General features: G+C 42.5%; 1 protein-coding gene across 1 annotated transcript in view; it reads left to right on the top strand.

Annotated features, from left to right (window-relative positions):
* The first annotated feature begins 621 nt into the window (after window positions 1-621).
* The window catches only part of gfra4a (GDNF family receptor alpha 4a), a 404,626-nt gene continuing 380,566 nt past the window's right edge, over window positions 622-24,681 (top strand). Inside the window, exon 1 of the mRNA XM_073835122.1 lies at window positions 622-1,080. Within this exon, the coding sequence (XP_073691223.1) occupies window positions 1,038-1,080 (43 nt within the window). The 5' untranslated portion in view covers window positions 622-1,037. The remainder of the gene's footprint in view (window positions 1,081-24,681) is intronic.

The following is a 24,681-nucleotide window of genomic DNA, read 5'->3' as shown; positions in this document are numbered from 1 at the left end:
ATTATTTTCTCTTGTGGACTATATGTAAATGCCTTTTATGTGAAATATCTTATTCAGGTCAGCACTAAATAAAAAATAACATGCATTTTATATGATCTCCTATTTTGGTAAAATAATAAACATTTCGCAGATTCTGCAAGTATGTAAACTTTTGGCTTCAACTATATATAAAGTAGTACAGTTGAGTTATGGTTTGAATAGGTAACAGGTTCTGAGTAATACTACTGTAATAGTGAGTTTTACTATTAAAATCATTATATGTGATTCATTTCAGTGCAACTTTTGCTATTTGTGCTATCCCACGTCTCAAGAACCAGTGTAGAATTCAAATTGTGAAAGCTTTACAAATATAACGATATTTCCTCTTCCCATGGGTGTGGGTGACCTAGCATACGCTAATTTAGAAAATATTAAATTTATACTTCTCTGTTTTTTTTTAACCTTTAATCCTACGCGATACAATTCTAAATTTGGAAATAAAAAAATCTGTTTTTAAGATGTACTCTTACTTTTTAGGGATCCGATATTGCGTAGAGTATGACATTTAATTGCATTCGCTTTCCTCACATTTGCTCCTCTCTGCTGTCAGTAGAGTTGGAGGGCAGAGCGCAGTGCTCTTACGCGTCCAGTGATTTGGTGTCAGTGCAGTTCTCATGCGCTCAGGAGTTAGACAGAGACGCAGCAGCACAAGAAAAACAGCTGAATTCACGTCCGAAAACCAGCACCGCTCTTTAATTAGTGTATTGAGTGCTATTGAGGTTTTTAACGCAGAATCCAAACTTGTTAATGAAATAGTGCCGTTTCGTGACACTGATTTTGCGCAAGTGTTTCCCTCGATCTGGCGCCAGATTTGCTGGGGAATAAAAGATGATTCTCGACGTGCTCTGTTCCTATGAAATGATTTGGATTGCGTCTCGCATTTTTGGAGGAAATCAGCACTGAACGCAGTACGACGTTTTGTGGACAACTTTGGTGCCAGTGGACACGGGCAGTCGCGAAAGTCTTTTACTGCCTCGAGATTGTTGGCTCTAAGCAGGATGGACCTCATCGGGCTCTACTTGTTCCAGCTGGCAATTTTTGGTGAGTTTTCGTCCGATTAATTCTGCTGATTTGAGGGGAACGGAGGATGAGCTCAGTTGCAGCTGTTGCGGATGTGAAGGGAATGATGAATCCCTTCTTTGCTTGCAGACGCACGAATCATCTGTACTGTGTCGCCGCGTTTTAACTTCAACTTGTTTCTTTCGCGATTGCAATGTTGTTGTAAGTTATTCTATCCAAAAGTTGTGGTGTTTCAGCTGTTGGGACATTAATATCCTCCTTGGTTTGATTTAGGCTAGATTGTCTGTGCGCACCTAAGTGTCATTATCATGTTTGGCACACCAAATGAGACGCATCGGACGACCCGCTAATGCGATTAGGTTTGTGTGTTAAAATTACCTGTCGCTTGTATTTAATGCGCTAGTTCACGGCACATTAGCTCCATCATTAAAGCAGCAGCCTGACACCCTGCCAGTCAAGCTGTGCGCGTCATCGTGGCATCTCGCGCTGTCCGCAGGTAGAGCGCAGGACGCATCCTACTGCAGCTATGCAAATGTCTTTAAAGAATTATGAAGAGCCAGCAGCCTGAGACTGTGGAGTCATGAGCTCTTGTCAAAAGCGTTTGCGAGGGATACCTCCTAACTAGACCCCATGCCGCTGGCTCCTGTCGTCCTGTCGTTCCATTTGTGTATTCCACTGAGACTTAGTTTTGTCAAACAGTCTCAAGAGAAGCGCTTGTGCATCGGGCAACAGGCTGAAAGCAGACGTTTTAAGGAAAGCTTTCTTGGCATGCCATAGTGGAGAAGAGAGAGAGAAAAAACTGTTCAGATTGATGATGACAGTCCTATTTTACCCTCTTAGATTGTATGATGTTTAATAGCCTCGATGAAGCATGACTGCTGGAGCCATGCTTCATTTAATGCATTTAGATTTAAATCTCACATTGAATATGGAACATGAATGGGTTACACATTTATGAGACAAATGTGAATGCCACAATGTTTTTAAGCATGCATTCACACAAATTTAAAAAGGAAACAAAGAGAAAGTGAATGGAAGGTGTGGGTGAACCCAGTTTGCAACAACGTACTTATGCCACTTTTCAGTGGAACACATAAATAGTTATTATCAAAATGTCAAAGCTTTCTTTTGCATAAATCAAAGATGCAGCATCTGTAAAGTTCAGTTGCGATTTTTGCTTGATTTACTAAAAAAGATTCAATATTTAGTAGGGATGTTGAACCTGGGCTTCCCTGCACGGTCTCACTAAAAATTGTATCACTAGCCAAAACATGTGTTACACTTACATAATGAATGCTAAGCTGATTTACGGTGTCATCTAGCCTAGGGCAACAAATGAAACGAAGACTGCCACTGGTCCAGCATCAAATATAAAAAAGGTGCATAATACCCCTTGTTGTCAAGAAAGCAATAGGCCACAAAAGGTTCATAATAGGATTGTGAGCAATAACCCAATGCCACAAGTGGGACAGGATTAAAAACACGAGTAAAACCAGAACAGACATTCAATCACGGGCTAGTCTTGAAAATAAGAGCATACTGTCAGCGTAACGTATATACTCTCTCTCTCTCTCTCTCTCTCTCTCTCTCTCTCTCTCTCTCTCTGTCTCTCATTATCTGACACATACTGGTTTTCCACTGAGGTTCACAAGCAGAGGACGAAAGACATATAGCCACCAGCTAGACAGCCAGAGGCATGTTATACAGTCATTGATGGAGAGTGACACTTTTGCACTGATTTCGCACACGTTTGTTTAGGTGGTGGTTGAGAATTTCCATTGACTTGATTGAGTATGTTTATTAAGCTGTTTTCCTTGCTTCTCAACATTTAGGCGATTTCAGGTTTTACTATCCTTGTGAGGACGTTTTATTCTTGGCACTTTGAAGTCAGCATGTGTTCATTTCACCTCTTTTAGGAATAAAATACACTGATAATAGCAAATATTTTGGGTCAATCTATGAAGCGTCCTCTCCTGCAGGGGAGATGCAACCAATGTGAGCGATGATTGGTTTGTGTCCTTCTGTGTCACACTTCACTTTGAAAGCCATCACGGTTCCAGTCCAAGGAGAAACGTTATTGGGGTTCGTCAACTGTTTTGTTGCAGTTTAATCATTTACAGAACTTTGCAACAACGTAATCATGTCACATGAGGGAGTAAAATATGATTAAGTAATGAATGAATAAAGATGAAAAGAATGATTAGCCTATAATTTCATGTTACATTACTTCTTACCTTTTGAAGCGTTTATTCTTTCTCTTCAGTGTAGTTATGAGTCTTTGAGCAAATCCGAATTACCCTTTCTCAAAGTGTTAATTCGAGTGATCATTACGTAATTTCCAACAGTTAACAATAGTGTGAGATTCATGCATGCGAGGCAAATGAATTCCACCTTTACTAGACTAATGCTCATTTAGCCCTTTAAGCTCTTAGGGGATTGAATAAATTTGTTAGCCGCACATTTAGTAACCTTGAATTGTGGCAGATTACATTATGCGGTGCTGTTCATTGCGCCACACTGGGATATGAATTTATTCTGGCACGGCTGCTGTTTCTCACCAGCATTAATGTGAATGGCCCCTCCCTTCCCCTACTGGCCTGTCCAGGTTCTGTCTTCACCCTGCTAATTATCTTCTGCATACATCTTTTAGTCTATTCGTTCAGCATGATTTTTTGGGGTGACTTTTTAATTAGCTGTCCATGTGAGTGAATATTGACTGGGATTGACTTGATTCAGCCAGGGATAAGTAGGCGGGATAGATGAGCATTAATGTGCAGTGAGCAGACAGGGCTGCTATGTGTCTCAATAAAGGACTTGGTGTACGGAATAAAGGTGGAAGCTATGAGTGAAATCTCATATCATGGTATGAGTATTCATGAAAAATGCTCATTTCATCATCATTTAATCACTCTTATTTCCTTCCAAATCAATAAGACATTTGTTATTCACAAATGAAGATATTTTTAATGAAACCTGAGAGATTTCCATCCCTCCATTTAAAGTTAATTCATCACACTTTCCAAAGTTCAAAAGAAAATTGAGTTGTCTTCTGAAGAGACACAATCACTTTATATGATGAACAGACTTAATTTGGGAACACCGTAAAAAGGCTTTGGTTCATACATAAAGAATATTACCACATCAAATATGGTAAACCAGCTCAACCATGCTTGACTTGCAGACACAAATAACAAATGTTTGAGCTTCTGTTTACCATATTCAAATGTTTATATGCGAACAAAGGCCTAAATTAAATCTGTTCATTGTATAAAGTGATTATGTCTCTTCAGACCACTTGATTGATATGGATTACTTTTATAATATTTTTATGAAGTTTCAGTGTAATGGAGGGACAAAAACCTCTCAGGTTTCATAAAAATATACAGGTCCTTTTCAAAAAATTATCATATTGTGATAAAGTTCATTATTTTCTGTAATGTACTGATAAACATTAGACTTTCATATATTTTAGATTCATTACACACATTTGAAAGTAGTTCTAGCCTTTTATTGTTTTAATATTGATGATTTTGGCATACAGCTCATGAAAACCCAAAATTCCTATCTCAAAAAATTTGCATATTTCATCCGACCAATAAAAGAAAAGTGTTTTTAATACAAAAAAAGTCAACCTTCAAGTAATTATGTTCAGTTATCCACTCAATACTTGGTCGGGAATCCTTTTGCAGAAATGACTGCTTCAATGCGGCGTGGCATGGAGGCAATCAGCCTGTGGCACTGCTGAGGTGTTATGGAGGCCCAGGATGCTTCGATAGCGGCCTTAAGCTCATCCAGAGTGTTGGGTCTTGCGTCTCTCAACTTTCTCTTCACAATATCCCACAGATTCTCTATGGGGTTCAGGTCAGGAGAGTTGGCAGGCCAATTGAGCACAGTAATACCATGGTCAGTAAACCATTTACCAGTGGTTTTGGCACTGTGAGCAGGTGCCAGGTCGTGCTGAAAAATGAAATCTTCATCTCCATAAAGCTTTTCAGCAGATGGAAGCATGAAGTGCTCCAAAATCTCCTGATAGCTAGCTGCATTGACCCTGCCCTCTGCAAAATGTTAATTATTTTACCAAAATAAGAGGGATGCATGTTATTGTTTATTTAGAACTGAGTTAAATAAGATATTTCACATTCATTTTTTTTTAAGTTGGACCCTTTCCAACAATGACTGTATTATTTTGAGATCTATCTTTTCAAACTGAGGATAACTGAGGGATTCATATGCAACTATTAAAGAAGGTTCAAACACTCACTGATACTCCAGAAGGGAAAAAAAAACATACATTAAGTGGCGAGGGGTGAAAACTTTTTGGAATTTGAAAATTTAACTTATTTTGTCTTCTGGGAAACATATAACTATCTTCTGTAGCCTCTGAAGGACAGTACTAAATAAAAAAATATGATATTTAGGCAAAATAAGAAAAATGTACACATCTCTATTCTGTCTAAAAGTTTACACCCCCAGCTGTTTTTTTTTTTGTTTTTTTGTTTTTTTTTTGGGACCTGAAGGATTTTTCTGAAGAACAGCGGACAGTTTAACTGTTCAGGACAAACAAGGGACTCATGAACAACTAACACTAAACAAAAAAAACACAGCTGTAGATCATTCAGGTAAGAACACAATATTAATAATCAAGGGGATGTAAACTTTTGAACAGGGTCATTTTTATAAATTCAACTATTATTTTCTCTTGTGAACTATATGTAAACATCTTTTAAGTGAAATATCTCAGGCCAGTATTAAATAAACAATAACATGCATTGTGTATGATCCCTCTTATCTTGGTAAAATAATTAACATTTTGCAGATTCTGAAAGGGGGATGTAAGCTTTTGACCTCAACTATACAAAAATATAGGATTTTTAGGAAAAAAATTGACAGTGACTTTTAAACCCAACCCTTAGTTGAGTGTAAGCAGATCATGTGAAGATGTTTGAATGAGAATGAGATCATACAAAAACACTGATTTGCCAAAATGTGAATTGCCATGAGACTGTGTTGGTAGAATTATTATGAAGGCCTGAGCACTGCTTTCACCTCTTGGGAGGAGCTACTAAATATTACATTCTCTGACATTTAAGTTATTCTTAGACCCATGTATGAGATCTGAGGATATTGCAGTGCAATTTTTCATTATAACGATTTAATTATAGCTCTTCAGTTCTGCCATTTATTGGCTGTAGTGTTGTTTTGCTGAGCAGCTCTATTTTTTCCAAACAGACTCAAAATCATATCTGTCAATACTGTATGCTAGAGTTTACGCAAGTTATGATTGTGTTCAATTCTCCAACAAACTCTAACAATTCTCCATGCCAAAGCAGAGACTGTTCATCTGCATGTTTATTTTCTAATTAAAACATAAACACAGGGTTTCTGCAGATTTGATCAAGTCAAAGACCAAGTAAAAAAAATGTAAGAAAAACAGTTAAAGGGATACTTCACCTAAAAAAGAAAATTACCCTATGATTTACTCACACTCAAGCCATCCTAGGTGTAAATGACTTTGTTCTTTCAGACAAATACAATTTAAGTTACAATAAAAACTGTTCTGGCTCATCCAAGCTTTATAATGGCAGTGAATGGCTGCTGAGATTTTGAAGTCCAATATAGTGCATCCATCCATCATAAAGACTTCTCCACATAGCTCTGGGGGGTTAATAAAGGCCTTCTGAAGTGAGTTGGTGCATTTGTCTAGCTCTACGTGAACTCTGTGTATTCCGATCTAAGACAGTTAGGGTAGGTCGAAAAACTCCCATCTCATTTTCTTCTCCAACTTTAAAATTGTCCTACATGGCTGCTGAAGTACCGTGAACAGTGAACAGGCAAAGAAGATCAATCACCCTTTACAAAAAAAGTAAAACAGTGATGTAGGATGATTTTGAAGTTGGAGAAGAAAATGAGATGGGAGTTTTTCAACCTACCCTGTCTTGACCTGAATACACAGAGTTCATGCAGAGCTCGACAAGATGAGCATTTGATTAAAAACTATATAAATTGTAATTTATTTCAGAAAATGGCCGAACGTTTTGCTAGATAAGACCCTTCTTCATCAGCTGGGATTGTTTAGAGCCCTTTGAAGCAGCATTTAAACTGGAATTTGGATGTTCAAACTCAGAGGCACCATTGAAATCCACTATATGAAGAGAAATCCTGAAATGTTTTCCTCAAAAAACTTAATTTCTTATCGACTGAAGAAAGAAAGACATGACATCTTGGATGACAAGGGGTGAGTGAACTATCCCTTTAAAAGAACACAATACGTCAATATGTTCTCTTATGTACAGTATAGTATTTGTAGAAAACAAGACTAAAATCCTGAGTAAGATATACAGTTTTTGCAATGCAACATTTAATAACTTCATGAATGATTTAAAACTTTTTAGGGCCTTAAATTGTGGAAGGGCGAATTAAGACATTTTAAGGAAAAATGCTGTCCCTCCTCATGCCCCTGTTCATGGATATGTACTGCAGTATATACCAGATCTCCACAGGATGACACATTTCTGCCATCATACCGCCCAGTCCTAGTGTGGTGTTGTATCTAGCACACCTGACTATATGTATAGCCCTATATGTGTGAGTGTGTGCATGTGTGAGGTCAGGTCTATAATATGCACCCTCGGTGTGAGCTCATTTAGAGTCAGTCATCCATTCAGTCGGCATGTTGCACAGGATCCGATCCGCCCCTATCATCTGGAGAGAGCAGAGAAGAAAAGAGGAGAAATGGAGACCTTTTTTGGATTTAGATAAAGGAAAGCACACACACATGCAATTGTAGAGTGAGCATAGAGGACTGAAGCACAGGAGGAGGTGACAGAGCTGCTCATTATGTTAACGGCCCGTCATTCCGCCGTCTTTTGTAAAGGCACGATTAAACTGCCAGGACAATTACCAGAGCCTCAATAAAAGAATCTGGCAATTTTTACGACTTCCATGCGGCATACCGACAGGCGGAATGGGAAAGGCCGGAGATTGTCTGGAGTGATTTTATCTCAGCAGGGTGCTGAAGAACGCCACCACCTTGCTCACAAGCTGACTTCTTGTTAGTGCTACGGAGGCTGGTCGCGAATAAGGGGGAACTGAGCCTGAGCTACAGTCACGTGAATACAAATGAACAGGGTTCAGACTCTTGTCGAGTCCATGTGCCGCAACCACAAGAATACAGATCAACAATGCAGGGTCTCATGGTCTCTGTCTGGGAGAGGATAGAAGGTGATGTGTGAACTGAGGCACGTTTTGTTCTGTTTACTGTAGCCTTTCTGTCCCTTCTGTCTGCGAGAGACTTTTGTTCATGAAGAACAAAACACTTAAGCTTGGAGAATGTCTGAACCTCAACCCCTGTAGAGCCAACATGTGCCTTTCTGACTTGAACGCGTGTGTGTTCAGAGTCCAAAATGAATTTTTTGCAATGGCTGGTGAAAAGAAAAAAGCTTTTATCTTTATTTTTTATTTGGTTTTAGGTGGTATATTTAGTATATAGTATATAAAGTATATTTAACATTATACTATTAAAAATATATTTTATTAAAAAAAAAAAAAAAAAACACATATATATATATATATATATATAATTTTTTTTTCCATAAAACTTTTCCTGTAAACAATGACATTATCTGTTGATTGCACAATGGTTATTTTAAGTGTTATTTTTAAATACTTACCAGATGGCACCATAATTCATATAAAAGATCATATTAAAGAACTAATAATTACATGAAAAAAAATGTTTGTTTAAAAATACATATCAAACTAATTATTAGTCTATATTCATTGACCTTGGTAATGCAAACAGTATAGGTCATTGTTTCACTTGCAGCATCAATACAAGCTAAGCCTGTCTCTGTCTCTCTTTATAAAACTACAAAAATGTGAAGATATTGTGATTTTGACTTTTGTGGTGTAATGCAAGGAATAAGTTGCGTCATGAACTTCTGGAAACAAAAAATATCCTATGATTCAGAATCTTTCATTGTTAGAAGACAAGCAAGACCTGTCAGATTGACAGATAAGTTGTCAGTTACATCAAGGCTAAAATTATCATTCGTCCCATTCTTAAAGTTACCGACCACCTAGAGAGAAACTCTGTTTACTGACTAAATCTATTTTTACCTTTTTTCGGTGTGTGGCGAGTGTTAAATTTGTAATGGATCAACTGCAATGATGTAGCGCTTGTGAATTCTCACAGTACAGACAATAAAAAGTTGCTTGTATTTACCTGCAGTCTGGCATAAACGCTATCTCTGCTAGTTCTAATGAAACCTGCATGCATCCTTTCTAGCAATAATGTGCCTAAACCTCATTCACATGCATTAAAGCGTCTCAATGCATATAAAGGGGCATCACCTCCGGTGTAACATGACTAACTCTTCCTGTATATGTAACATACATGGTGTACTGCCAGCTGTCACCATGCTCATTACAGTCAAAGGCTAAAGTCAGCAGGCTTGGCATGGCATCAGTCATAATTAGGTTAGGCCACACTGGATATGCGTCACATAGTTCTGCCTTTGATCCCTTCATGAAAAGTTAGCTGATGGAAAGGACCATTAGGTCAAATCAGGGCAACAAGTGGCAGAATCTGTGGGCAGTTCAGCCAAACACACGGAGTTGATTGTTTCCTAATGAGCGGTTCACCAAAATTCACTGAGCTGATTGGCCTGTAATTAGCAGACTGACAAAATGCACCATGCTGATTGGCTCGTAATGAGGACAAAATATGGTGGAGGCTGATAAACCATTAACAGTGCAGGTGTCTATTGTGAACAAACGCTACAAAGTTGGTTTGGAAATTAAACAGAGAGCACAGTTTTGTAGTTTGACAAGAAGGCAAGCTTTATCGGCTTATTCTGTATGATTGCATAAATTTCAGTTAAAAAAAAACAGCTCACAAAAGACTCTTGAAGCTTCAAACACACACTTTAGCTTTGGAATTCAATTCACAAAGAACTCTCAAAAAATCTCCTTTATCTTCTGCTTTATCTTTTACAAAAGAAAAGGCAATATTTGACAAACAACACATCGCAACACAGCATACAGCAGCGGAAGATAAAATAGACAGCGAAAGAATGCAAACTTTGTAAATGGGTCATTAAATATATTTATTTATTTGATCATTCCATTGTTCTCCTGACATCCATTAATCATTTTTTTGTGAAGGTTTGCACCAAAGTTGGTAATTTTGAATCCTCTCTCTGACTTTAAATAGGTTTAGTTTTGCTGCTTTAATAGCTGTACCTTTGTGTTGATTCTTATATTCCATTCTTTAATAACAGCCACTTTGCGAAGTCTTTACACAAATTCTTTAGAAAGTTGAACATGAGATTTGATGATTAGAAGCAGAACATCTAGAATCTTCTTGTTTTAGTATTTAAACATAATCATATTATCATTAATTACTGTAACAGGGTGAACTAAGGTATTAAAAACCTATTGTTGATGTGATGTGCTGATGGACTATCATATGTTAATTTAGTCATCTATTTGATCAAAAATGTTAAATTAGCTTTTATAGACATAAATTGTCCTTTTGCATAGCTCTTTTCACAGTATGCACTGTTCAAGGCAGCTTTACAGAAAATCATGATCTTACGGGATTAGTTCACTTCCAAAAATTCAGTAAATTCCTGAAAATTTACTCACCCCCATGTCATCCAAGATGTTCTTGTCTTTCTTTTTTCACTCAAAAAGATTATTATTTTTTTTTGAGGAGAACATTCCAATTCCTCCGCAGGGCCCTTTGAAGCTGCAATTTGGACCTTCAACCCATTGACTCCCATTGAAGTCCACTATATGAAGAAAATTCCTGGAATGTTTTTTTTTTTTTAAACTTTCTTTGTGACTAAAGAAAGAAAAACATGAACATCTTGGATGACATGGAGGTGAGTGAATTATCAAAACATTTCCTGGAAGTGAACTAATCCTTTTAATGTCTATGTAATATTGTATACTCAAAACTGTAAATGGAGCGGTAACCTTAAAAAAAAGGTATTAATGTACGCTATAGGTACTAATATATACCTTTAGGGTACTAATATGTACCATCTATGATTAAATAAACAAAAGATGCACTTTTTAGCCTTTGTACTTCAGGGTTCTGCCACAGTGCAGCTTTTTGTGAAAAAAAATTCTGAGAGAATATTTTTTAGCAGATTAGAGCTAGTTCACACAGAGGTTTGAGTTCTGAAAGTTGCAAAATGTCACACTGAACTTTGTCACAATTTATTCCTAAAGATGAAGGAAAAAGAGATTTTTTTTATTGTGACCCTTTTGAAAATGGTGCTGAAACAGCTAAGCCTGGGTACTTTTACTTAGGTATTACTTAAGTAGACTTGGTATCGTCATCGTAGCTGTGTTCAGGGCAGGTAAGGATAGTGAATAATAATCAATAGTGCCACATTTCTCAATCTATGCATGCCTGCACACTATATTATTCAGAGAGCGTTAACTAATCAGAAACTTGTTTGCCATGGCTTGTTTGCTTTATTTATTTACTGAAATCACCAAGATTTTTTTTTTGTTTTTTGTAGTGATAGATTTTTGGGTTAGTTAATATAATTCATAATTATAGTAATTACTGGTAATGATTAGCTTTATATAAAGTGTCTTAACTTCGTCAATTTATTAAAAAAAACTGAAATAAGTACATTGCATAAGTATTCATACCCTTAACTCTACTTAGCTGAAGCACCTTTACAGCTTCAGGGTCTGATGCAACAAGATTTGCACGTTAACATTTGGCAAATATCTGCCATTCTTCACCTCACCTTGTCAGTATTTTGTCTCTGTTCTGTTTTCCCTATGTTTGTCCCCTTCTGTTTCTAGTCCATATGGTTTAGTCCTTGTCTCCCCCTTTTGGTTTGTGTTTAGTTGGTTCAGTCTTGCCCATATTTGTATTTCCCCCTCGTTATCTTGTTTGTAACCACGCCTTGTTTTCTGTGTATTTAAGTCTGTGTCTGATCACTCCCAGCTTTCTGTCGTTAATGTTACATGTGCTCATTTCTTGCTCCCGGTTTTTGTTTGTTTGTTTTTATCATTTTCAGTGTTTTCATTTAATAAACCTATATATATTCATTTACTCCGGTTCTCCTCCTCCATCTCCACTCCTCAACCCAGCCAGAGTGTGACAGAACGACGGACCAAGACAAAGGATGAGTCAGGCTGAGGCAGCATTGAGGAGACTGCGGCAAGGCGGTCGATCGTTGGAGCGATATGTGGAGGAGTTCCTCGAGCTTTCTCATCAGGTAGGCTGGCACGATGCTTCACTTGCCGCTGTGTTTGTTTTGGGACTGGATGATGAGATTATCCGCTGCGATCTTCCAGCCAGTAAGTTCCCCTTTATCGAGCTTGTCAATCTCATTCTGTTTCTAAATGGGTCTGATTTTGAAGTGGAAGAAATTCCAAATACATTTCAGTCTCATCTTCCAGTCCCCTCACAAACACAGCACATCGCACCGGCCTGCCATAAGCCGGGACCCCCCACATACCGTGCCAACGGTTCGTACCGCCAGCCCAGTCCCAAATCTCCAGTCATCCTCCAAAGCTCCACTGCTGTCCTCAGCCCGATGCGGCCGGCCTCCTCCCCACGCTCTAGTCTGCCGGCCTCCGCCCAGCGCTCAAGCCTGCCGGCTTCCTCTCCGCGCTCAAGCCCGTTAGCCGCCAGGCCAGCGTCAGCTTGCAAAATGGCCGCCACGCCAGTTCACAAGATGGCTGCCACGCCAGCTCACAAAATGGCCGCCACGCCAGCTCACAAGATGGCTGCCATGCCAGATGCTACAAGCAATATGGCTGCCATGCCAGAGTCTGCAAGCAAGATGGCTGCCACCCCAGAGTCTGCAAGCAAGATAGCTGCTACGCTAAAGTCTGCAAGCAAGATGGTTGCCACGCATGAGTCTGTAAGCAAGATGGCTGTCACGCCAGAGTCTGCATGCAAGATGGCTTTCGATCCTGAGTCCCCGGCCAAGATGGCCGTCAAGCCTGAGTTCCCGGCCAAGATGGCCGCCAAGCCTGAATCCCTGGCCAAATTGGCCGCCAAGCCTGAATCCCTGGCCAAGATGGCCACCGTTCCTGAGTTCCCGGCCAAGATGGCCGCCAAGCCTGCATCCCCGGTCAAGATGGTCACCATGCCTGAATCCCCGGCCAAGATGGCCGCCGTTCCTGAGTTCCTGGCCAAGATGGCCGCCAAGCCTGAATCCCCGGCCAAAATGTCCGTTGATCCTGAGTCCCCGGCCAAGATGGCCACCAAGCCTGAGTCCCCGGCCAAGATGGCCACCAAGCCTGAGTCCCCGGCCAAGATGGCCACCAAGCCTGAGTCTGCACCCAAGATGGCTACCGCCAAGTCAGAGTCTCCGCTGGTTCCGCCCAGCCTCCCAGAGTCTCCGCTGGTTCCGCCCAGCCTCCCAGAGTTTCCGCTGGTTCCGTCCAACCCTCCAGTGACCGCGCCGCCAGAGCGCCCTCCAGTGACTGCTCGCCCAGAGCTTGCTCCTTCAGTGTCTCCGCGGGAGATGCCCAGCCCTCCTGAATCTCCACTGGGGTCGTCCAGCCGTCCAGAGCCCACGCCGTCCAGAGCCCGCTCCTCAAGAGCGCCGTCCAGAGCCCGCTCCTCAAGAGCCAGCACGCCATCCAGAGCCGGAGCTCTCTCCTGCGCGCCCTTCAGAGCCGGAGCTCTCTCCTGCGCGCCCTTCCGTACTCTCCTGGGTGGACTATGCCCTAGGTTCCCCCAAGAAAATTTTTTTGGGGGGTGGGGGGGGGCTACTCCCCTGATCAGCCATGGCCACCTGGACTGTTTACTCGGCCATGGCCACCTGGGCTGTTTACTCGGCCATGGCCACCTGGACTGTTTATTCGGCCATGGCCACCTGGACTGTTTACCCGGCCATGGCCACCTGGACTGTTTACTCGGCCATGGCCACCTGGACTGTTTATTCGGCCATGGCCACCTGGACTGTTTACCCAGCCATGGCCACCTGGACTGTTTACCCGGCCATGGCCACCTGGACTGTTTACTCGGCCATGGCCACCTGGACTGTTTACCCGGCCATGGCCACCTGGGCTGTTTACTCGGCCATGGCCACCTGGACTGTTTATTCGGCCATGGCCACCTGGACTGTTTACCCGGCCATGGCCACCTGGACTGTTTACTCGGCCATGGCTTCCTGAGCCCCCAGATCCGCCATGGCCTCCTGAACTATTGACCCGGCCATGGCTTCCTGAGCCCCCAGATCCGCCATGGCCTCCCGGACTGCTTACCCGGCCATGGCTTCCTGAGCCCCCAGATCCGCCATGGCCTCCTGAACTATTTACCCGGCCATGGCTTCCTGAGCCCCCCAGATCTGCCATGGCCCCCCGGACTGTTTACCCGGCCATGGCTTCCTGATCCCCCAGACCCGCCATGGCCTATTGAACTGTAGGCCCTGGAGACCGCCCCTGTATCCTGTGTTCCCTGTATCCCTGTCTAGCGGTCTCCAGGGCGCCCACCCTCCCTCCCCAATGGATGTTAGACGGCGCGAGACGCGCCTTTTGGGGAGGGGGGTGTAATGTCAGTATTTTGTCTCTGTTCTGTTTTCCCTATGTTTGTCCCCTTCTGTTTCTAGTCCATATGGTTTAGTCCTTGTCTCCCCCTTTTGGTTTGTGTTTAGTTGGTTCAGTCTTGCCCATATTTGTATTCCCCCCCTCGTTATCTTGTTTGTAACCACGCCTTGTTTTCTGTGTATTTAAGTCTGTGTCTGATCACTCCCAGCTGTCCGTCATTAATGTTACATGTGCTCATTTCTTGCTCCTGGTTTTTGTTTGTTTGTTATCATTTTCAGTGTTTTCTTTTAATAAACTTATATATATATATTCATTTACTCCGGTTCTCCTCCTCCATCTCCACTCCTCAACCCAGCCAGAGTGTGACACACCTCTTCATCTCTCAAGCTCCGTCAGCTTGGATGCGCTCTGGCAGACATTTTCAGGTTTCTCCAGAACTTGCTTGATTGATTTCAAGCCAAGACTCTGGCTGGGCCACTCAAGGACATTCACAGAGTTGTCTATAAGCCACTCTTGCTGTGTGCTTAGGGTCATTGCCCTGTTAGAAGGTGAAACTTCTGCCCAGTTCTGAATGCTCTGGACTGGGTTTTCATTAAGGCTATCTCAATATTTTTGTGCATTGAGCTTTCCTTCTACTCTGACGAGTCCCTCAATCCCTGCCAAACAAAAACAGCCCCACAGCATTAGGCTGTTACCAGCACATTTTACTTTTGAGATGGTACTCTGCAGGTGATGAGCAGTGCCTGGTTTCCTTCAAACATGATGCTTGGGATTGAGGTTCATCAGACCACAGAATCTTGTTTCTCACAGTCTAAGGGTCCTTTAGGTGCTTTTTTGGCAAATTCCAAGTGTGTTTTAATGTGTCTTCACTGAGGAGAGGATTGAGTCTTGCCACACCACCATAAAGCCTAGATCGGTGAAATGTTGCAGTGATGTTCACTGTAAGTTTCTTCCATCTGCATATAGGATCATGGAGCTCAACTAGAGTGACCATCAGGTTCTTGATCACCACTCTATCCAAGGCCCTTCCCCATTAATTGCTCAGTTTGGCCAGGAAGAGTTGGGGTTGTTTCAGACTTCTTCCATTAAGGGTAACTGAGACTACATGCTTCTGTGAACCTTCAATGCAGCAGCTGACATTTCATTAAGACCTGTGTGCCTTTCCAGATCATTCCCATTCAATTGAATTTGCCACAGGTTAACTTCACTCAAAGTGTGGTAACATCTACAAGCAATATTAATGCTCCAGAGCTAAATTCTAAGTGTTCCAGATAAGGGTATGAATACTTATGCAATGGAATCATTTAGAATTTTAATTTTTAATAAATTTGCAAAGATGTTAAAAACCTGTTTTTTGCTTTGCCATTATGATGTATAAAGTATAGACTGATGTGGAAAAAAGTCATTTAAATCAGTTTAACATAAGGCAGCAACATACTTTTGCAAGACGCTGTAAAACTAGTGTTATATCTCTTAATTTATAACCAGGTCTTAATTTATAACTAGGTCAACATTTGGATGTGTGTGTGTGTGTGTTTGTTTTAGAGTTAAATGCTTCAGCTGTTTTGTGTATTAGTCCAATGCTCCATAGCACCTCACCAGAACAAACGTGTTTACATGACAGTCAAATTACTGTGATTGCATGCATCTCTCTCTCTCTCTCTCTCTCTCTCTCTCTCTCTCTCTCTCTCTCTCTCTCTCTCTCTCTCTCTCTCTCTCTGTCACACACACACACACACACACACACACACACACACACACACACACACACACACACACACACACACACACAGCCTCACACACGTGCACTCAACTGTTGGTTTGTTTGCAATTACAAGGCAATTCACTCCCCTGATCTCTCAATCTCATTCGTAGTGCCCCGTTCCATTTTACTCAATAAAACTCATTTCTAGCTTGTCTTTATGGAGGCTACTGTATAGATTGGCCAAAATAGTACAGGTTTGTAGGTAAAGTGATTTTGTTGCTCCTACCTGGATTGTCTTCGGTTTTAACTTTTTGAGTTAAAGTACAGAGATAAATGGTATCAATACTGAGATGGTGAGCTAATCTATATTTAAAATGAGTCTCTTGTTATGCAGGTGCTAGAGTTTGATAGCTGTCACTGAAGAGTACAAAGTAGTTTAATTAAGTCTGTGAGGTCTTTGCTGTAGGCAATACATTTGTACCTAAACAGTGGAATCTAAAAGTCTGGGGTTGCAATGAAAATTTGGGATTCAAAATTTAATTAAAACATAGAAATAAACAGAAAGGATACTGGAAATTTTAAAACAAAGAAAATTATGAAATCACAAATGTCTGACATAAATGTATGGAGTCAATAAAAGCCAAACGGGAACAAAGTGATATTCAGATATTTTGTAAATACAAATTTTCACTAGTGGGCTTGACTATAAAAGCACTTCCCCTCCAGGTAACTCGAGCTGCGTCGAACGCTTTGGGAACGCCTCCTGCGTGACCGCGTCCTGAATCATGTGTGCAACTATCCAATGAGAGTGTGAGACGTCACGGGCGTCATGACGTCACCGACCGGGAAGCATAAGAACACGTGCGGTGGAGTACAACGCCAGCTTCTGTTGTTTCAGCAAGAGCTCTGTGTCTGTGTGTGATCGCTCTCCGTTTTGTACAAGTTAGTACAGCTTTTGTTTTGAGAGTGATGTCTGTCCATAAGAGTGTTAAAAGCAAGCAGCACTACAAGCTGTGTGTCCCTCCTTGTACTTGTTTCATTACGAGTGAGGATACACACAGCTTGTGTGTTGCTTGTGTGGGTGCCGAACATGCGGCATCAGCCCTAGAGGGGACTGATTGCCCGCACTGTTTGAGCATGCCACTGCGTGTGCTTCGATCAAGGAAGGCTCTCTTTGAGAAGGGAGTCTTCACCAGCGTTCCTCGCAGGTCTGGTCCCGCTTCCGCTGAGGCGGGGCGGCGATTGCACTCATGGGGTTCGCAATTAGATCTGGCAGAGGGAATGGAGACGGGCGAGTCCCTATCACTTTCCTCACCTGCTAGATCTGCCGCTTTCTCTTTGGGTTCGTAAGCCCGCTCTGCGGTTTCTTCTCCCCAAAGAGAGGGCTCGGCACTTCTCCTCTCTTCCTCTGAGGAGGTTGATGTGGAGGGTGTCGAAGATGAAGCACCGCAACCCCAGTCCCCCCAGTATGAGGAGCTGTTGGAGGTGGTTTCTCGCCCTGTGTCTGCTCTAAGCTTAGACTGGCTAGCCGAGAAACAGGCTGAATCGCGAAGAAGCAAGCTCGACGAGCGTTTTCTGCGATCTCGGCCGTCACCTCCCCGCAGGAGCCTTCCATTTTTCCCTGACCTCCACACTGAGGTGTCGAGGTCATGGGGAAATCCCTTTTCGGCGCGCCTCTACAGCCCGTCTGCCGCTCATTATTCTCACGAGGCGGGGCTGACAGAGCGCGCTTATGAGGAAATGTCTCAGGTGGAACAGACGCTTGCGGGCTATCTGTCCCCAGATGCTGCATCTTCCTTGAAGGCTCCAACCCTTCCCCCCCTGGTGTTTCAGGGCGTGGCGGCCCCCAGCGACCATATCTCTCAGTCACTGCCCGATCTCGTAGCAGTGCTAGGAGGCTCGCGACCTCCTCAGAGGTCCCTCGAACAGCTAGCTGGGTCACTCAGTCCCCAGTTTTGGGAACACCGGCTAGCCGTTCCATTAAATCCAGATGTCAGTCTCGAAAGGCTGATTCCCCTAGTAGACTTTCTGGCACCATGGAAACTTCTGCCAAATGTCTCTCAGTGGGTCCTGCACACTGTAGAAAAAGGATACCGCATTCAGTTCGGTTTACTTCCACCCCCTTTTAGCGGGGTTTTTCCCACCGTGGTGGGTCTCGAGCAGGCTCTGGTCATGGAACAGGAAGTAAAAACTCTCCTGGGGAAGGAGGCCATTGAGGTGGTCCCTCCTCACGAGCGAGAGTCCGGGTGCTACAGCCGGTACTTCATTGTTCCAAAGAAGGATGGAGGGCTGAGGCCTATTCTAGACCTACGCGTTCTAAATCGCTCGGTCATGCACCTCAAATTCAAAATGCTGACGGTGAAACAGGTGGTCTCACACATCAGGTCCGAGGACTGGTTTGTGACTATAGATCTCAAAGATGCCTACTTTCACGTCTCCATCCTTCCCCTACACAGGAAGTTCCTGAGGTTTGCTTTCAGGAGCAAAGCATACCAATATCGGGTTCTTCCCTTTGGCCTTGCACTCTCACCCCGCACTTTCACAAAGTTTGTGGATGCAGCTCTGGCTCCTCTGCGACTCCCGGGCATCTGCATACTCAACTATATCGATGATTGGCTGATTTTGTCCCAATCAGAACAGATGGCGGTTCAACATCGAGATGTTGTTCTGTCACACATGAAAGCGCTGGGGTTAAGACTAAATGCCAAGAAAAGTGTGCTTTCTTCATCACAGAGAACCACTTATCTCGGCGTGGTGTGGGATTCAACCACGATGCGGGCACATCTGTCTCCCGCTCGTGTCAGTTCAATTCACACCCAGGTCGCAAGAGTGAAAGAGGGCCGGTCACTCATTCTAAAGCAGTTTCAAAAACTGCTGGGTCTGATGGCAGCCGCATCCAACGTAATTACTTTTGGCCTGCTGTACATGAGACCCTTACAGTGGTGGCTCAAAGCCAAGGGGTTTTCCCCGAGGGGAAACCAACTTTGCATGATCAAGGTCACGCAGCGATGCTTTTGTGCCTTAGACATGTGGAGGAAACCTTGGTTCTTGACTCAGGGCCCAGTGCTGGGAGCTCTTTGTCGCCATGTCACGCTTGCGACAGATGCATCCCTCACTGGTTGGGGAGCGGTCATGGGTGGCCGTTCAGCCCGTGGTCTGTGGAGGGACCATCATCTCACTTGGCACATCAATTGCCTGGAGATGATGGCCGTGTTTCAGGCTCTGAAGCACTTTCTCCCAGACCTAAGAGATCACCATGTGTTGGTGCGCACCGACAACACAGCAGTGGTCTCTTACATTAACCACCAAGGAGGTCCTCTCACTGAGAGCAGTGCACATCCCTGGGCACCTCAATCTGGGAGCATCCTGTCAAGGCAGGGGCTGAGGCCCGGGGAATGGATGAAGCAGATCTGGAGAATTTTTGGCCAGGCTCGGGTGGACCTCTTCGCGACTCAGCAGAATGCGCAATGTCCCCTCTGGTTCTCTCTTCATCATCCAGCTCCTCTGGGACTGGATGCTATGGTACAGACATGGCCGAGGCTACGTCTGTACGCATTTCCCCCGATTGCTCTGATCCCAGGAGTTCTGGCGAGAGTGCGCCAGGACGGAGCCGAGCTTCTTCTAGTAGCCCCATGCTGGCCGGGTCGAGTCTGGTCGAGTCGGATCTAATATCCCTTCTAGACAGCTCTCCCTGGGAGATTCCCGTCAGACCAGACCTTCTCTCACAGGCAGGGGGGGAGATTCTCCACCCTTGCCCGGAGTGATGGAAGCTTTGGGTGTGGCCCCTGAGGGGGCACAGCTCGTAGATTCAGGTCTCTCAACTGAGGTTGTAGAGACCATCCTCCAATCCAGAGCTCCCTCTACGAGGAAACTGTATGCCTTGAAGTGTAAACTCTTCACTTCTTGGTGCGGGGACCGTCAGTTAAACCCAGTTGACTGCCCAGTTGGTTCAGTGCTGGAGTTTTTACAGGCCCGTCTTTCCGCTGGGTTAATCCACTCCACCCTGAAGGTGTATGTGGCAGCCATAGCTGCTTACCACACCCCTCTTGGTGGCTCCTCAGTGGGGAGACACCCCCTTGTGGCACGTTTCCTCCGCGGTGCGCTGAGGTTGAGACCTCCAGTACGCTCTCGTGTCCCCCCTTGGGGCCTTTCTGTACCCCCGTGTGGGGTACCTCCCGAAGGTCCCCACAGTAACACCACGGCCTGTCGTACTGCAGGCCTTTCATCCTCCTCCCTTCGGGGAGCTTGACCAGGCGAAGCTGAACCGTATGTGTCCAGTGCGAGCACTGGACACGTACCTCCACAGAACTGCCCTGTGGAGGAAGGCTGTCCAGCTTTTGGTCTGCTATGGCCCTCCAAGGAGAGGCCGTCCAGCAGCTAAGCCTTTCATAAGTCGGTGGATTGTGGATGACATTATGGTAGCCTATGAGTCCTCTGGTCTCCCCTCACCATTGGGAATCAGAGCTCATTCTACCAGAAGTGTCTCTTCTTCTAAAGCCCCACTTTCGGGCCTTTCAGTTGCCGACATCTGTAATGCGGCGGGCTGGTCTACGCCCATAACCTTTACCAGGTACTACGGCCTGGATCTCAGAGCCTCTCCAGGCTCCTTTGTCCTCTCGCCTTCACCGGCTGGGACTTCCTAGAGACACTTCCCCCCCTCTAGCCCGACTTTCGGGCCTTTACCTAGCCCTACTTCCGGGCCTTTCTGTCGAGCCTCTCATGGTTCCTTCGTCCCCTTGCTCACAGGAAGGGACATTCCTCAGTATGGCGGCGCTGGCATACTCGTTCCCAAAGCGTTCGACGCAGCTCGAGTTATCTGGAGGGGAACGTCTCGGGTTATGTATGCAACCCTATTTCCCTGGAGGGAACGAGACGCTGCGTCTCTAAGCCATACTTCGGCATCCCTGCGGCGCTTGCTGTCTCCAGAAGCTGGTGTTGTACTCCACTGCACGTGTTCTTATGCGTCATGACGCCCGTGACGTCTCACACTCTCGTTGGATGCACACATAATTCAGGATGCGGTCAAGCAGGAGGCGTTCCCAAAGCGTTCAACGCAGCGTCTTGTCCCCTTACATACGTAACCCGAGACAATTTTTGCACACACAAATGCAAAAAAAACAAAAACAAAGAAAAAAAACATTAGCAGTCATTTAAAATAAATTAAACATGACAATGAAGACAAAGGGCGGCATGGGGAGTGTTGTGTTGACCAAATGGTCATCAGTGTTAGTGGCTGGAGAGATGGACAGTTATTAAGCAGCGTTTATTGATCCCAGTCTCCTCAACATGCTCCAGGGATTACCCACTGTCCTCCTCAAGGGCTATCAATGTTCATTAGTCAGTGTGACGCAGAGTGATGTTCCCGCTGTTCTGGAGATAGATGAAGCATCGGGAGGTGAGAGTATCGATACCATCACAGCATGTGGGCGGCAGCGTTTGATCTGATTCTAAGTCGTGTCCACTCAACAGATGGCTAACTGCAGAGGTGCTGCCACATTCTCAGCATGCTGTGGTCAAAACATAAATGTTCTCCCTGGATTGGTGTGTTATGTAACACATACAAACACTGCCGTTTAAAAGTTTAGGATCAGTAAGATTTTTTTTTGTTTTTGAAAGAAGTTTCTTCTGCTGATCAAGACATACAGTGGTTTTGTGAAATACTATTATAATTTAAAATAATGTTTTTTCTTTTTTAATATACTTTAAATTTTTATTTAATTATGTGAAGCAAAGCTGAATTCTCAGCATCATTAGTGCAGTCTTCAGTGTCACAGTGTCCTTCAGAAACCATTGTTATTATCTATTATCTGTTATCAATGTTGGAAACAATTGTGCTGCTTAATATTTTTTGAAACCTGTGATGCTTTTTTCAGAATTCTTTCATGATTAACGAGAAAGAAAAAGACATATATTTTAAAATAAAAAAAAATGTTATGTAAAAGTCTGTTTTTTATCCAGCATGGATGTGTTAAATGTATTTTTTTTTTTAAAGTGATAGTAAGGACTTATATTGTTAAAAAGGATTTCTATTTTGAATAAATGATGTTCTTTTACATTTTTTAGTCATCAAAGAATACTAAAAAAGTATCATAGGTTCCAAAACATTTTAAGCAGCACAACTTTCCATTGATAATAAATTGCCATATTTATAATAAATGATCTCTGAAGGATCATGTAACACTAGAGTAATGGCTAATAAAAATTCAGCTTTGCATCACAAAAATAAATTATATTTTAAAGTACATTAAAATAGAGAACTGTTATTTTAAATTGTAATCATATTTCACAAAATTACTGTTTTTCTTTTTTATTAAATGAACACAGCCTTGATGAGCAGAAGAAACTTGTTTAAAGAACATTAATAATCTTACTGATCCCAAACTTTTGACTGGCAGTGTATAGTAGGATTTTTTTATGGTAATATTGATAATTATTATTATGATTTAAAGTAACTGTTTTATATATTCAAATTTTAATTTATTCCTGTGATGCAAAGCTAAATTTTCAGCATCATTATCATGTCACAGGATCCCTAAGAAATCATTCTAATTTGCTGATATGCTGCTAAAGATTTCTTATTTTGTTCAATGTTTAAAACAGTTGTGCTGCTGAGTACTGTTGTGAAAAATGTGGCAACTTTTACATTATAAATGTGTTCAATGTCACTTTTGATCAGTTGAATGCATTTTGGCTGAATGAAAGTTTCAGTTTCTTTAACAAATATCAGTCACACTTTATATTACAGTAGGTGGCCTTAACTATTATGTACTTACATCAAAAATAAGTACAATGTACTTAATGTGGTCATATTGCATTGCAAAACACTTTTGCGTCTGTTAAGGTGGGATATGGATAAGGTTAGGGACAGGTTTGGTGGTATGGGTAGGTTTAAGGGTGGGTTAGAGTGTAAGGGATGGGTCAACAGTGGTAATTACAGAAATTAATTACAAATTACATATAGTTTAAAAAAAAAAAAAGTACTGTGTAAAAACATAAATGTACACAATAAGTACATTGTACCAAATGATTAATTTAAATGTACCAAATGATTAATTTAAATGTAAGTACATAGTAGTTAAGGACACCTAATGTAAAGTGGGACCAAAATATCTTACTTAGCCCAAACCTTTTGTCATTGTAATTGTATTTAATGTTCCATTTCGTCAAGCTGTAAGCCTATTTATCATGTGAGCATTGGTGGCACATCTTAGCCTACAGCCTGCATTTTACCAAAGCCTTACCTTAAAAGATAATGCTAAGTGCCATGTACTGTATCTTAACAATCTCCCACATCAATTTTCTCTATGTCCTTTTAACTCTGGACAAAGAGGGATTCAGCCAAGCTCTTTACAACCAGGAACAGCAAAAAAAAAAAAAAAAAAAAAAAAAACACACACAAAGACAAAAAGATTTCAGTTATGACAACTCTAAGAGAGTTTAGCATATGTGCGTGACAATGTTAATGTGTTTGGTCTAGACGGAATAAATTTGCTAAGTTGCTGCAGCAAAGCAAGTACTGAGTTTTGCTAGTGCGAATGGATCTACAGACTTGCTGCTGTGAGCAAGAAATACTGGTAACACTTTATAATAACTATCAGCAGTGGGTGAAACAAAGAGAGATCACAAAGATCCATCCAAATCCATTCATAACTATGTTTTCAAACCTTGAACTGATGCGAACCATAACACACACATCTTATACTTATTCAGAGAAATAAGTATTCTCACTGACAGCGATGTGTAGTGCAACATCTTACACAAACTCAGCTGTTAATGGACAAATGAATGCATGCATGACAGTTCAATCTTTTCCCATCATGTTTGGACTTAATGTGTTCATTACATGACCAAATGTTTTCTGATTGTGTTGTGGAAAATGAGAAATGCACCAGTAAAACATTATTGACACTTTTCTAACTTTGTGTTTGGGCTATGCAAATTACTTCCACAAGAGGAAAGAAGGGTGGGCTACCCCATGTTCCCCCGCTCTGATGGAACCAGCCAATCACAGCATGGAAATGGAGAAGCACCAAATTGCAATCTCCTTCTCATCGGAAAGGTATAAAGGTACCTCTCCAAAAGACACTCCTTGTTCTGAGTCTGCGGCCCGTTTCAGGGAAGGCAGCAACAGATAACTAAGTACTAAGTCTGAGTCCCGTCGGGGAAAGGCATAACAGTTACACCATTTCTGAGTCTGAGGCCCGGCAGGGTGAGGCGCTAACAGATACAACGTTCTGAGTCTCCGGCACGTCCAGGGGCCCAGGTAAAAAAAAAGTGCACTAAAATGCACTTTATTTAAGTATACTTAGTACACTTTTCAGTAATGTACTAAAAGTGCTCTATTTTCGCACACTAATTTTGTACTTAATGTACTAAAAGAT

Source organism: Garra rufa, chromosome 2, assembly GCF_049309525.1.
Source record: "Garra rufa chromosome 2, GarRuf1.0, whole genome shotgun sequence".
Lineage (NCBI taxonomy): Eukaryota > Metazoa > Chordata > Actinopteri > Cypriniformes > Cyprinidae > Garra > Garra rufa.
This window is presented reverse-complemented; position numbering and strand designations above follow the sequence as displayed.